The sequence below is a fragment of the Bufo bufo genome, chromosome 9, assembly GCF_905171765.1.
Source record: "Bufo bufo chromosome 9, aBufBuf1.1, whole genome shotgun sequence".
NCBI lineage: Eukaryota > Metazoa > Chordata > Amphibia > Anura > Bufonidae > Bufo > Bufo bufo.
In genome coordinates, this window is record NC_053397.1 from 119414996 (window position 1) to 119431604 (window position 16609).

Genomic DNA, 16609 nt, shown 5'->3' on the forward strand with positions numbered 1-16609 from the left:
CAGGTAGTATTTAGGATTAGGTTCCCATTTTACAAAGACCTCCTCTCCTTCTCTCAGCTTACCAAGCACAGCACCGTACATTGTACAGCGGCTGTGCTTGGTATCACGCTGAGCCCATTTACTTGAATGGGGCTGAGATCCACCTAAGCCATGCGACACATGAATGTGTTGCCTGTGGCCTACAAAAAGCAGAGAGAAGGCCGGAGCACTCACAGAAGCGCTGCTGCCTTCGCAAACAGGTGATTGGCGGAAGTCCCGGGTGTCAGACCCCCACGATCAGATACTGATAACCAATCCTGAGGATAGGTCGTCAGTTTTAAAGGGCTTCTGTCACCCCACTAAAGTCATTTTTTTTTTTGGGCTAGTTAAATTACTTATAATGCGATATATGAAATTATAATGGTCTTACTTACTTTGATTCAGCAGTTTCTTCTAAAAACGAAGTTTTATAATATGTAAATTAGGTCTTTACCAGCAAGTAGGGCGGCTACTTGCTGGTAGCAGCTGCAGAAAACCGCCCCCTCGTTGTGTTGATTGACAGGGCCAGCCGGGATCTCCTCCTCCGGCCAGCCCTGTCGGCATTTCAAAAATCGCGCGCCTGTGTTCATTCGGCGCAGGCGCTCTGAGATGAGGAGGCTCGCCTCCTCAGAACTCCCTCAGTGCGCCTGCGCCGATGACTTCTATTTCGGTGATGTCATCGGCGCAGGCGCACTGAGGGAGTTCTGAGGAGGCGAGCCTTCTCATCTCAGAGCGCCTGCGCCGAATGAACACAGGCGCGCGATTTTTGAAATGCCGACAGTGCTGGCCGGAGGAGGAGATCCCGGCTGGCCCTGTCAATCAACACGACGAGGGGGCGGTTTTCTGCAGCTGCTACCAGCAAGTAGCCGCCCTACTTGCTGGTAGAGACCTAATTTACATATTATAAAACTTTGTTTTTAGAAGAAACTGCTGAATCAAAGTAAGACCATTATAATTTCATATATCGCATTATAAGTTATTTAACTAGCCCAAAAAAAAAAAATTACTTTAGTGGGGTGACAGAAGCCCTTTAAAGTCTTTCAAAACCCTTTTAACAGGCAATAATTTAAAATGCCTGTTTAAACACAAATTAGTGAGCTTTCACTAAGGCCTCTTTCACACTTGCGTTGTCCAGATCCGGCGTGTACAACACTTGCCGGAATTACACGCCGGATCCGGAAAAACGCAAGTGTACTGAAAGCATTTGAAGACGGAGCCGTCTTCAAATTGCGTTCAGTGTTACTATGGCAGCCAGGACGCTATTAAAGTCCTGGTTGCCATAGTAGGAGCGGGGAGCGGGGGAGCGGTATACTTACAGTCCGTGCGGCTCCCGGGGCGCTCCAGAATGACGTCAGAGCGCCCCATGCGCATGGATGACGTGATCCATGCGATCACGTGATCCATGCGCTTGGGGCGCCCTGACGTCACTCTGGAGCGCCCCGGGAGCCGCACGGACGGTAAGTATGCTGCTCCCCCGCTCCCCTTTACCATGGCTGCCAGGACTTTAGCATCCCGGCAGCCATGGTAACCATTCAGAAAAAGCTAAACGTCGGGTCCGGCAATGCACCGAAACGACGTTTAGCTTAAGTCCGGATCAATGCCTTTCAATGGCCATTAATTCCGGATCCGGCCTTGCGGCAAGTCTTCAGGATTTTTGGCAGGAGCAAAAAGCGCAGCATGCTGCGGTATTTTCTCCGGACAAAAAAACGTTCTGTTCAGGAACTGAAGACATCCTGATGCATCCTGAACGGATTTCACTCCATTCAGAATGCATTAGGATAAAACTGATCAGGATTCTTCCGGCATAGAGCCCCGACGACGGAACTCTATGCCGGAAGAAAAGAACGCAGGTGTGAAAGAGCCCTAACCGTGTCATAGTTCAGAGGGGTTTCTTCAAGTGTAACCATACTTTTAAAAAAACTTTTCAATGTCATAGTAACAAGTCAAAAGATTTTGATTGCAGAGTTGCTAAAATGAGGAAATGGAAGCATTCACAGAGAGCGCTGTCACTTCCCTGCTGCTGAAGACTGGAGATCGGCACAGACTTTGTATTGAGCCAGTGCCTCTACTGACTCTTATTAGTCGGTGGGGGTCTCCACACTCAAAACCTTTGATATGTCACTGACCTAATTTTTTTTTTTATTAAGTAGTTACACTTTAAAGTCCATAGACCGTCCAAAATTCTGTGTCAAAGCTGCCACTGGAAAAAGTGCAGGTTCATGGGCTGTTTTGTGGGACCTTTTTTAAACTTATATTTTGGGGGACCTTCCCCCTTTTTCATCAGCTATTCAGACATTTGCACTCAAGTGGAACCTTCAAATAAACACAGTACAATGGACTGTCTATGGAATTAACAAATCACTGTGGACTAAACTGTTGCTGAATATTCAGTAATCCGTTGTGCTTACTAATGGATTTGAAACAATATAGGGAATATTTTAGGAAGTCTAGGATGATTGCAATTCCTTACGTGTTTTGATGGGCCCGCTGGATGCAGTTGAAAATCTTGCCATTTTCAGGATCATCGCTATATAGGTTGGGATACTGAAGAAACACAAGCAAATTTAGAAACATCAGCCACATATAAGCAACAGTTATCCAGTAGCACAGAGATCACCAGATTTTCACTACACACATTTTGTTATGCATGAAACTAGCCTCATAATCCAATGACACAGATTCAGCCCACAGACATTTTTCCACCCTGTAGGACCTGTTGGGTGGAGCATACTTAAACGATATGTCCACCCAATCAGCATGTGACTCACTGACGTGCTGATTGGGAGACATGTCCCCACTGTACCCAGTCCTTGGCTGCAGAGGTACACATGACCCCACCCTGTGCATCCTGACTGTTTACCACCAGAGCAAAAAAATTTTATCCTAAGGAGTATTCATTTTTATCCTCACCCACAATACTTACAGATTAAAGGAACCGCGATGGGTACACGCTTTGAGCCAATTTTCTAAAATCTTTTTATGGGGGCCTATAAAGATTTATGGGTTTTTTTTTATCTTTAAATCCGAATACTCGACGAACAACATCTTCTACCGCCGATATATAGACGATTTTATTTTATTTGGGAAGGGGTCCCAACTTCAATTGACAATTTCAGAAAACATCAACTCTACCAATTGGGACATTACTTTCTCGGGCACAAGTAATGAGACTACAGCAAAATTCTTAGAGTTAGAACTTCGTGACAACAACGGAACAATTAATACCAGAACGTTTTTTTAAAAAGGTCGATTGCACTAGTTATCTGGACTACACAAGAAATGGAAAAAGAACATCCCGTTCAGCTAATTTAAGCGAATAAGGCGTAATTGTTTCAAAGATGACTTTATCAAGCAAAGTGGAGTAATACAGTCCAAGTTCCTACAAAAAAAAAAAAAAAAAAAAGCTACCCTGCAGAAATTGTAGACGCAGCCCATAACAGAGCCCAGGCTCTCACACAGGTGGAATGCCTATTAAGAACCAGTAACTCTAAAAAATAAAAGACCACATTGGGAAATTGTCCAATACAAAGTTCCTAACTACCTACAACAGCAACCACAACAATATCCGAAAGATCCCTTTTTGAACAAAAACCAAACGAACCCCATCTCAGATTTAGAAGGGCCCAAACACTATCTGCTCGCACCCAGTAAACTGAAGAGGAAATCTGAACAAGTAGACATAGCAGTTAGCACCAAACCTTCAGGGAGCTATAGGTGCAACCAATTAAGATGCCTTTGCTGTAAATCCATAAAAGTCACTGCATCCTTCCTTGGTCCGATTGAGGACCCGCTGGACTGCGGATCAACAAATATCATTTACCCAATTACACGCCCGTGTGGCCTTTACTATGTGGGACGCACCATCCAAACCCTACGCAACAGACTCAATAAACACAGATCAAATGTTAAGAAAAGGTTTTTACAACATAGCATTTTCAAACATGCCACTACCCACCACCAAGGCTTATTTTCTGGATTCACTATTACTCCGATTGAACAAATCAAAACGAACGGCTAGAATATCATCCAGGCCTGAGAAAAAACGGGAGATGTTCTGGATTTATAAATTGAATTGTCTAATCCCATATGGCTTCAATGAGGCATTTGAATTTAATCTCTGAATCTATCCACATCCATTTCTCCACCTCAACTCAATGGGCACATACGCCCCCCTCCCCATTCCAGGCCTCACCACCACAATACCCCAGGACCACCTACATACAACCCGCAAAAATCCCAGCCAGTACCTCAGTTGTAGTAATCTAATCCGTGCACCACCCTCCAGATGAGCGTCGCAACATATTCACTACCTCCAAAGTCACCTTATCAAGGCGTCGGGCATCTCTTTTGTTGGTTTCCATATTTTTAGTGAGAGTGATATATATATATATATATATATACACACATATATATATATATATATACATATATACATACACACACATACATATACACACACACATATATACACACACAGTACAGACCAAAAGTTTGGACACCTTCTCATTCAAAGAGTTTTCTTTATTTTCAGGACTATGAAAATTGTAGATTCACACTGAAGGCATCAAAACTGAATTAACACATGTAGAATTATATACATAACAAAACAAGTGTGAAACAACTGAAAATATGTCATATTCTAGGTTCTTCAAAGTAGCCACCTTTTGCTTTGATTACTGCTTTGCACTCTCTTGATGAGCTTCAAGAGGTAGTCCCCTGAAATGGTTTTCACTTCACAGGTGTGCCATGTCAGGTTTAATAAGTGGGATTTCTTGCCTTATAAATGGGGTTGGGACCATCAGTTGCGTTGAGAAGTCAGGTGGATACACAGCTGATAGTCCTACTGAATAGACTGTTAGAATTTGTATTATGGCAAGAAAAAAACAGCTAAATAAAGAAAAACGAGTGGCCATCATTACTTTAAGAAATGAAGGTCAGTCAGTCAGCCGAAAAATTGGGAAAACTTTGAAAGTAAGGGCTATTTGACCATGAAGGAGAGTGATGGGGTGCTGCGCCAGATGACCTGGCCTCCACAGTCACCGGACCTGAACCCAATCAAGATGGTTTGGAGGAGAGCTGTACCGCAGAGTGAAGGCAAAAGGGCCAACAAGAGCTAAGCATCTCTGGGAACTCCTTCAAGACTGTTGGAAGACCATTTCAGGGGACTACCTCTTGAAGCTCATCAAGAGAATGCCAAGAGTGTGCAAAGCAGTAATCAATGCAAAAGGTGGCTACTTTGAAGAACCTAGAATATGACATTTTCAGTTGTTTCACACTTGTTTGTTATCTATATAATTCCACATGTGTTAGTTCATAGTTTTGATGCCTTCATAGTCATGAAAATAAAGAAAACTCTTTGAATGAGAAGAGAAGTCCAAACTTTTGGTCTGTACTGTGAAAATATTAGAGAATATATAAATATATATATATATATATATATATATATATATATATATATATATATATATATATATATATATATTCTCTATCTTTTATATTCATCATCTTTTACCGTACTGCCCCTTTTACTCAACCTACTGTAAAGGCCCCTTTAGGGATTCTTCTATAACCACCCTCCCGGCTACCTTTTTACATTTATTGTCCCCACCGCTTCGTTTTATCTTTGTGTGGGCATATCATCAGGCACTTACAGTGCTTCCTATTGTTTTTAGGGTTCTTATTGTTCCCAAAGTGGCCATTATATAGACTATATGGAACAGAACCCCAGAAAGCACTCTGTAGTGCTTCCGTAGTGTTCTGTTCCGTATCTTCGGATTTGCGGACGTATTGAAGTGAACGGGTCTGCATACGTGATACGGAATGCACACCGAACGTGCACATGTATTGCGGATCTCCAAATGCGGTCCGCAATATGGCAACGGGCAGCACACGTTCGTGTGAACGAGCCCTTATGCGGGCGTGAAATTGCGGTTTCGCATAGAACGAATGCCGCTTGTGTGCCATCAGAAATTTTTCTAAACCAATGGACAGTCCATTAGGGCTCATTTACACTGCGGCTGTCCGGCCATGGCCATATTGCCTCTCGCATATAGTTTGTCCACAATACACATCCACCAGCCGTGCACACCACGGATCACGGTCCAATTCACTTGAATGTGTCCGCAATCCTGAAGATGTGGTGCAGAAGTGGTGTTTCTGGCCGTGCCTCCGCACCGCATAAAAATTATTGCATGCAATACTTTTTTGTGAAACTAAGGTATCACGGATCCATTCAAGTTGAATGGTTCTGGATCCGTCCCGGCGGCATGCTCCCACATGTATTCATAAACATACCTGAAAGCATCACAATATGAGGGGCACGCTCCCACATGTATCTATAAACACACCTGAAATTAGGGGTGGGCGATAAGCGATATGCACAATATGAATCTGGGCCACGATACAGATTATGTCTATCACCGGACCGCGATATGACCACGGAGCGGTAGTGAATTGAAGACGCTTCTCACTGCTCTGTGGCCTCCCGACTCCGCACCACGCTGTACTGGAGTGGCCAGGGCCTGGCGTGCACACAGCGTCAGCCCGCCCAATGCATGCTGGGAAGAAAAAGCGACACCTGCGGACTCCATCAGCTAGCTGCTGCCGAGCACCCTGCAGGAAAGGTAAATATAATAACAGCGATTCTGTGAGGGCTGGAGGATCGTTGGGGGGGGGGGGGAATCTATTTGCAAAAGATGGCCATGGGGCTGATCTGATGGCACTGGCTCTAGGCGACTTGTATGATGATGGCAAATACCATGGGGCTGATGGCACTGGCTCTGAGAGACATGTATGATGATGATAATGGCATGGGGCTGATGGTACTGGCTGAGGGACATGCATGATGATGGCAATGGCATGGGGCTGATCATTTGCTATACCACAATAAAAATATTGTTTTTAGAAAGCAAATAGCAATACGTTAGTAATAGTATAAGAAGGTTTTGTCTTATTACAGTACTCGATTACTAAAATAGTTTCCTGCAGCCCTAGATGTCATCAAGCTGTGCAACTCGTAAGCATGGAGGAGCTTACACGTGGGGAGGAAGAGGAGGAGGTGCTCGTAAAGAAGACCGGTGCGACGTAGGTCATACGGACCTGGTTTGGGTTTAAGGAGTCTGATGTTGAGCAGAAAAATATAATCTGCAAACTATGCCGGACGAGTATAATGAACAGAGGGAATACAAAAAATTTTTATCACCTCAAAATGAAGCACGTTTTGGAATACGAAGATAGTCAAAAACTGTGCCCTCCACAAACGGCCAGTCAGTCAAGTGGAAAGAAAAAAGGTGGCCCTGCCCCTACACACCAGCAGACCGATATTTTTAAAGCATTTTCTAAAAGGCACTCCATATATAAAAAAAAAAAAAAAAAAAAAAAAAAAAAAAAAAAAAAAAAGGGGGGGGGGGGGGCGCGGTGGATTGAAATTACCATTACCCTGTACCTGTGTAAGGACATGGTGCCGTTTCTTACAGTGGAGAAAAGCGGCTTTCAGAACATGATTAAGACACTTGATCCACGTTACGAGGTACCTAGCCGCAAACACTTTAGCCAAACTGAAGTGCCCAAACTGTATAACAAAGTCCGCGAGCAAGTGAAGAAAGAACTCCAGAGCATAAAACACTATACAACTACTACAGATTTGTGGTCCAGTCGCACAATGGAGCCTTACATTAGTCTCACAGTTCACTTCAATGATACAGCTTACAGACATCTTATTTTCCCGAGGATCATAAGAGTGAACTGATATCTCAGGGATTAAAGGAAGCACTGGAGTCATGTGGACTTGGAGAGTTACAAGTCTGCAAAACCACAGACAATGGCGCAAAAATTATGAAAGCAGTGGAAATGAACGGCTGGACAAGACTGCAGTTCTTCGGCCACAGGCTCCACCTCGCCATCGGTAAGTAAACGTTTTTTAGTCCTAGACTAGTTCAACATTATGCAGGGGTTGTTGACTGTGCTAATATCTTCCAATTTTGTCCTTAGAGAGAAGTGTGATAGACACCAGTGTTGAACATGCAATTGGCAAATGCAAGAAAATAGTGAGTGCCTTTTCTTACACTTGGAAAAGGAAGAGAGAGAAATGGCAAGTTTAGCTCATCCTGGGCATTAGCCTCCTCACTGAAACACCAACAAGATGGGGGTCTCGACAGCAGATGATTGCATAGCACAGGTCCTGAAAGCAGACCGAAAAACCAGGCACCTGGTACCAACTTGACAGGACATTGATGTGTTAGAATCTATGAACAAGACCCTCAATCCCCTGTTGGGAGTTCACAGATACTCTGTCCGGAGAAAAGTATGCAAGTGTGTCGTATGTCAAACCTGTGCTCCACCTTCTAAACACCACAGTTCGTCCTCTAGCTGATGACATTGACACAGACCTGATGAAGGACATAGAGAGCCATCTTCAAGTATTTAAATGAGAAGTACTCAGACCCTGCAAATGATGACCACCTGGATATGGCCTCCTTGGTCGAACCACGCTTCAGATCGTCATACATAGCAGATTACCGAAGAGAGTTCATCTTCGCAAAAGCAGCAGCAGAAATTCAGGCACTGCTAGAGACGCAAGCTGTGTCTGCCACAGAGCACCACCATCACACACAAGCACAGGAGCTGATGGAGAAGCACAAAGAGAACCCAAGAGGCGTAAACGAAGTCTGGGCAGCTTTTTCAAAAAGGCATTATCTCAGCCTGGCCCAGCTGCCCTCACTGACAGAAGCTATTGAAATTGAGCTTAAAAGAAACCTGTCACCGGAATTTGGGGTATAGAGCTGAGGACATGGGTTGCTAGATGGCCACTAGCACATCCGCAATATCCAATTCCCATAGCTCTGTGTGCTTTTGTTTAAAAACCGATTTGATACATATGCAAATTAACCTGAGATGAGCCAGAGCTTGAAAATATGACTTCTCTGGTCACACAAGCAAGATATGACTTATGTTAATTTGTATATGTAACAAATCGTTGTTTTTTTTACACAATAAAAGCACAAAGAGCTATGGGGACTGGGTATTGTGGATGTGCTAGTGGCCACCTAGCAACCCATGTCCTCAGCTCTAACACCAAAATCCCGGTGACAGGTTCCCTTTAACCTCTTCAGGACATGTCCTGGTACTTAAGGACACAGGGCGTCCTTTGAGCAGGCACTTCGGCTAAATGCCCGGGGGGGTCCAGTGACCCCCAGATGTTGGCGATCGCCGCAAGTCAATTCAGACCTGCGGTTTGCGGCTTTTATCTATTGCGGGGGCGGGCGGTGCCATCGGGTCCCCATGGGGCTGTGCGGGGGACCCGATGGCATGGAAGGCAGCGCGATGCCTTCCTGAGGCATCTGCGCTGCCTTCCGGTGACGAACCTGTGAGATCCAGCCCCCTGGATCTCACAGGCCCCGGAATCTGTATGAGTAATACATATTAGGTATCGCCGCGTTCGTATCGACCGGCTCTATAAACATATCACATGACCTAACCCCTCAGATGAACACCGTAAAAAATGTAAAATAAAACCTGTGCTAAATGAACTATTTTTTGTCACCTTACATCACAAAAAGTGTAATAGCAAGCGATCAAAAAGTCACACGCACCCCAAAATAGTGCCAATAAAACCATCTCATCCCGCAAAAATCATACCCTACCCAAGGTAATCGCCCAAAAACTGAAAAAATTATGGCTCTCAGACTATGGAAACAAAACATGATTTTTTTTTGCTTCAAAAATTAAATCCTTCTGTAAAACTTACATAAATAAAAATTAAAAAAATATATACATATTAGGTATCGCCGCTTCCGTGACAACCTGGTCTATAAAAATACCACATGATCTAACCAGTCAGATGAATGTTGTAAATAACAAAATAAAAACGGTGCCAAAACAGCTATTTCTTGTTATCTTGCCTCACAAAAAGTGTAATATAGAGCAACCAAAAATCACTTTACCCTAAAGTAGTAGCAAAAAAACTTCCACCCTATCCCATAGTTTCTAAAATGGGGTCACTTTTTGGGGGTTTCTACTCTAGGGGTGCATCAGGGGGACTTCAAATGGGACATGGTGTCAAAAAAAACAGTCCAGCAAAATCTGCCTTCCAAAAACCGAATGGCATTCCTTTCCTTCTGCGCCCTGCGGTGTGCCCGTACAGTAGTTTACGACCACATATGGGGTGTTTCTGTAAACTACAGAATCAGGGCCATAAATATTGAGTTTTGTTTGGCTGTTAACCCTTGCTTTGTAAAAGTTAAAAAAAAATTTTAATGGAAAAACTGCCAAAAAAGTGAAATTCTGAAAATTGTATCTATATTTTCCATTAATTCTTGTGGAACACCTAAAGGGTTAATTATGTTTGTAAAATCAGTTTTGAATACCTTGAGGGGAGTAGTTTCTAGAATGGGGTCATTTTTGGGTGGTTTCTATTATGTAAGCCTCGCAAAGTGACTTCAGACCTGAACTGGTCCCTAAAAATTGGGTTTTTGAAAATTTCTGAAAAATTTCAAGATTTGCTTCTAAACTTCTAAGCCTTGTAACATCCCAAAAAATAAAATATCATTCCAAAAATGATCCAAACATAAAGTAGACTTCATTTTACCAGTGTCATGAAGTACAATATGTGACGAAAAAACTATCTCAGAATGGCCTGGATAAGTCAAAGCGTTTTAAAGTTATCACCACTTAAGTGACACTGGCCAGATTTGCAAAAAATGGCCTGGTCCTTAACCCCTTAGTGACCAAGCCTGTTTGGGCCTTTATGACCAAGCGTTTTTCTTCCTTTTTTCATGGTCTCGTTCCAAGAGCTATAACTTTTGTATTTTTTCGTCTATATAGCTTTATGAGAGCTTGTTTTTTACGGGACAAGCTGTAGTTTTTAATCGCGCCATTTTGGGGTACACAACTTTCTGATTAACTTTTATTAACTCTTTCTGGGAGGGAGATGGGGAAAAATAGCAATACTGCCACTGCGTTTTTACATTATAAATTTTATGGCGTTCATTTTTCGGTACAAATAACAATATCTTTATTCTCTGGGTCAGTACGATTACAGTGATACTAAATACTTATAATTTTGTTTACGTTTTACAACTTTTTTTTGCAATAAAACCCCTTTTATTACCAAAAAATGATTTTGCATAGCCACTTCAAAAGACCCATAACTTTTTTTTTTTTATATATGGAATTGTGTGAGGGCTTGATTTTTGAAAGACGACTTGTATTTTTCATTGGTATGATTTTGGAGTAAATGCCGCTTTTTGATCGCTTGTTATTACGTTTTTTTCGGTGGAAACTAAGAATAAATTCGAAATGCTGTCTTTTTTTTACGGCGTTCACCATAGGGGATAATTTATGTAATATTTATGTAGTGCCGGTCGGTACGGACGCGGCAATACCAAACATATGGGGGATATTTTCTTTTTGCAATTTTTTTTCATTGAAAAGCGTATTTTCAATGGAAAAAAAAGCATATTTTTTTATTTTATGGAATTTTTTTATTTAATAAATGTGTATTTTTTTTCTATTTTTTTTACTACTTAATAGTCCCACAAGGGGACTATAATATACAGTATTTTGATTGCTTTTAAAATGTAATGCATTCTCTCTATAATGCATTGCATTTCAATAGCAATGCTATTCAAACATTGACCAGCAGGCTGCGCCAGAGAGGCACAGCCTGCTGGAGGTAACGGAAGACAGGCTCGGGGCCCTGATCGGAAGCAAGGTAAGCTTCCCAACACATCAGCACCCCGCGATTGCATTTTTGGGGTGCTGATGGGAGACCGCTCCCTCTGTCACCACTTTACATGCAGCGGGTGCCATTGCGCCCGGCATGTAAAGGGTTAAACAGCCCGGATCGGCACTCCTGCCAGTCGGGGCTGTTAGAGAAGGGACCCTGCTCTCATGTGAGAGCCAGGTCCGCGCACCCCGCTGCACGAGGGAGCCGTGCAGCGCTCAGACTGGGCCGCCGTAAAAACGCGGTGGCCCAGCCTAAGGCCCCTTAGTGACCGCCGTAAAAACACGTATGGGTGGTCACTAAGGGGTTAAGGTGAAATAAGGCTGTCCCCTTAACCACCTCAGCCCCCCTAGCTTGAACACCCTTAATGACCAGGCCACTTTTTACTCTTCTGCACTACACTACTTTCACAGTTTATTGCTCAGTCATGCAACTTACCACCCAAATGAATTTTACCTCCTTTTCTTCTCACTAATAGAGCTTTCATTTGGTGGTATTTCATTGCTACTGACATTTTTACTTTTTTTTTTTTTATTATTAATCGAAATTTTATGAAATTTTTGCAAAAAAAAAAGACATTTTTCACTTTCAGTTGTAAAATTTAAAAAAAAAAAAAAAGACATCCATATATAAATTTCTCTAAATTTATTGTTCTACATGTCTTTGATAAAAAAAAAATGTTTGGGTAAAAAAAAAAATACTGGTTTGGGTAAAAGTTATAGCGTTTACAAACTATGGTACAAAAATGTGAATTTCCGCTTTTTGAAGCAGCGCTGACTTTGAGCACCTGTCATGTTTCCTGAGGTTCTACAATGGCCAGACAGTACAAACACCCCAAAATTACCCTATTTCGGAAAGTAGACAGCCTAAGGTATTCGCTGATGGGCATAGTGAGTTCATAGAACTTTTTATTTTTTGTCACAAGTTAGCGGAAAATTCTCTTTTTTTTTTCTTACAAAGTCTCATATTCCACTAACTTGTGACAAAAAATAAAAACTTCCATGAACTCACTATGCCCATCACGAAATACCTTGGGGTGTCTTCTTTCCAAAATGGGGTCACTTGTGGGGTAGTTATACTGCCCTGGCATTCTAGGGGGCCTAATGTGTGGGAAGTAGTTTGAAATCAAAATGTGTAAAAAGTGACCTGTGAAATCCTAAAGGTGCTCTTTGGAATGTGGGCCCCTTTGCCCACCTAGTCTGCAAAAAAGTGGCACACATGTGTATCTCCGTACTCAGGAGAAGTTGGGCAATGTGTTTTGGGGTGTCATTTTACATATACCCATGCTGGGTGAGATAAATATCTCGGCAAAAGACAACTTTTCACTTTTTTTTTTTATACAAAGTTGGCATTTGACCGAGATATTTCTCTCACCCAGCATGGGTATCTGTAAAATGACACCCCAAAACAAATTGCCCAACTTCTCCTGAGTACGGAGATACCACATGTGTGACACTTTTTTGCAGACTAGATGCGCAAAGGGGCCCAAATTCCTTTTATGAGGGCATTTTTAGACATTTGTATCCCAGACTTCTTCTCACGCTTTAGGGCCCCTAAAATGCCAGGGCAGTATAAATACCCCACATGTGACCCCATTTTGGAAAGAAGACACCCCAAGGTATTCAATGAGGGGCATGGCGAGTTCATAGAATTTTTTTTTTTTTTTGGCACAAGTTAGCGGAAATTGATTTTTTTTGTTTTTTCTCCAAAGTCCCCCTTTCCGCTAACTTGGGACAAAAATTTAAATCTTTCATGGACTCAATATGCCCCTCACGGAACACCTTGGGGTGTCTTCTTTCCGAAATGGGGTCACATGTGGGGTATTTATACTGCCCTGGCATTTTAGGGGCCCTAAAGCGTGAGAAGAAGTCTGGAATATAAATGTCTAAAAATTTTTACGCATTTGGATTCTGTGAGGGGTATAGTGAGTTCATGTGAGATTTTTATTTTTTGACACAAGTTAGTGGCATATGAGACTTTGTAAGATAAAATAAAAAATTTCCGCTAACTTGGGCCCAAAAAAAATGTCTGAATGGAGCCTTACAGGGGGGTGATCAGGGAGTGTATATGGGGTTATCACCCCCCTGAAAGGCTCCATTCAGACGTCCGTATGTGTTTTGCGGATCCGCGGTGTCAGTGTTTTGCGGATCCACAAAACACATACGGACGTCTGAATGGAGCCTTACAGGGGGGGGGGGGGTGATCAATGACAGGAAGGGGGTGATCAGGGAGTCTATATGGGGTGATCACCACCCTGTAAGGCTCCATTCAGACGTCTGTATGTGTTTTGCGGATCCGATCCATGTATCTGTGGATCCGTAAAAAATATTCGGACGTCTGAATGGAGCCTTACAGGGGGGGTGATCAATGACAGGGGGATGATCAGGGAGTCTATATGGGGTGGCAAGCCTAGCCAAGAAATACCTTTGCATTTCTGCCACAAGTACCCCCTCAGAAAGGGCATTCAGCAACAGTGGCAATATAGTAACATGCCACTGATCTGCACTGAAGCCCGAGACCGTGGACAAACTTGTGTTCCTGGCGAAAAACCCTGTCTGATGTGCAAGAAGTTAAATCACTGCACACAAGGAGCATAAACACTGATGTCCAGTCATGTTTGTATTTGAAAAACATTATCAGTTTAGTATTAGGATGTTTCTGTCACCAGAGTATCAAAGAGAAAAAGCAACTGAAAGAGAAGGTGACTTTTAAAAATACCTTTATTATATCAAAGAGGGGTATTGGGGTGTGTATATATATATTGCAAGTAATTACCAAGGTACAAATTGATACATCATATAATAAAGTGCAAATGCATACATATTAGTCACATTACAAATATAATCAGTGTATCATCATGATTCAGTGTAGCAGCAATACAGACATAATCATAAAAAATTCATAACAGTGAATGTGATGTAGAATCACCAAAATATCATAATTACCAATCAAATGTGAAAGTGGACAAAAGTGTTGAACATAATATAACAATCAAAAAGATTAAAAACCTTTGAATGAATCACTTTCGGCTGACCAGGCATGGTAGGAACTGTTGGCGTCCGGAAAAGAGAACGGCGCATGCGCCGCTTCAACCGCTATCGCGAGATTCACAGAAGTAATGTGTGGTAAACCAACCACATCAAAGATGGCCGCTTTGGAACAGTACTTTAGGGCGCATGCGCATGCCAATGCTAACCCCCATATAGATTTGACAGACACTGGTACAGTGCCTGAGCGCCGCAGTATATAGCAGAAACAGCTGATCCATTCATCAGGAACCGGCGAGTCAACGTTGGTAACCAATGGGATATCTGTATCAGTAGGATGATGTGGTATTCTCACCGCTAACATCCCGCTGTCCAGAATACCAGAAAATCCGCTCCATGTCCCTTATAGCCACACAGTAGGCAAAGTCCACTTTAAATCGGCTGAAGGGACACAGACAAAACTGCATCGGGGCTCATAATATACGTTTATCTGTATTAAATAAGTCAGCAACTCCCGTTTGTGTAGGTGTCACCCAAGTCCCAAGAGGAGCTGGAGTCACACCATCACACAGACAGGTGCTGACGGTAAACATTGATTGTACATATTACAGAATCATGAGAAGGGGGATCGCCAACGGGTTCCTCCAGGCTTCGCCATACGTGAATATTCATACTTTATGCTTCAAAATAATTTCCTATAAAAAAAAGAGAAAAGATATTTAATATATAGCACATGTTGTTTTCCATATACACCATCAAACTGGGAGAGAACACACATGAATTCAATGACTAGACAACCCTAAACTCCACATTTAAACCCTGTGGCCTTAAGGTGCCAAGTGTGTGGATCCAGTAAAGCTCATGCTTTTTCAATAGTTTTATTCGATCCCCACCTCGCCTTGAGGGAGATATTTGCTCCAAGATTCTAAAACTTAAGTCATCTTGTGTGTGTTTAGCTTCAGTGAAGTGTTTAGACACTGGGAGATCCATTTTTTGTTTTCTAATTGAATACCGGTGTTGGTTGAGACGGGTTTTGACGTCCCATGTGGTCTCACCAATATATAGCAGACCACAGGGGCACACCAACAAATAGATAACATAAGACGAATCACATGTTAAATATTGTCTGATCTTAACCCTATGACCCAAAGTAGGGTGCACAAAAGAGTCCCCTCTCAGCATTAATTTACAATTAATGCAATTGTAACAAGGATAACAGCCTTTACGTGTAGAGCCAAAGTAGCTCTCGCACATCTCCCTTGTAGAACCAATGTCTGACTTCACCAGTCTATCACCTAAGTTAGGGCTACGTCGGTATGAGCATAAGGGTGGCAATTTGAACTCCTGCACTTTCTCAAAATTGCTAGTGAGAATTCGCCAATGTTTTTTAATTATAGCAGCAATCCTACCACTATTTGTACTGAATTCTGATACAAAGGGGATTCTAGCCTGGGGGGACTTGTGATCACCTAAACCCTCTCTAATAGTTTCTCTAGTGAGTGGTTTAATTCTATTCAACTGTCCCCCGCAATTGTAAAAAGAAGTCATCCTGAAACAGAAAGTAATTTCTTGTTAGGATGAACCTCAACAAGGTGCTCAAAAATCGTTGACAATCATGACTGTAATCTGTTTTTTTGTAAGACCTGTTCAATGGCTTGTATGCCCAATTCGTGTTCGATCGAGGTATAAAAGCTTACTACATCGAAAGTCCGCGGACAAGGGTGGTGTGGTTGTGGTCATGGATACCAGATCCTTTGTAGCTGAAATCAGACAACAGCGCGCAGATACTAATGTATATGAAAGGATTTACAATGACCCCAAATTTGTGCTATTGAGGGAGCTCAAGGAAATATTAATTGTAGTTAAAGAGAAAGATATAATG

At 42.4% G+C, this 16609-nt stretch overlaps 1 protein-coding gene across 3 annotated transcripts in view; it reads right to left on the reverse strand.

The window, feature by feature from the left end:
- The window catches only part of MGST3 (microsomal glutathione S-transferase 3), a 150075-nt gene that overhangs the window by 56188 nt on the left and 77278 nt on the right, over positions 1-16609 (reverse strand). For all 3 annotated transcript variants that reach the window (XM_040408032.1, XM_040408030.1, XM_040408029.1), the window contains exon 3: positions 2489-2562. In XM_040408032.1, the coding sequence (XP_040263966.1) occupies positions 2489-2562 (74 nt within the window). The remainder of the gene's footprint in view (positions 1-2488; positions 2563-16609) is intronic.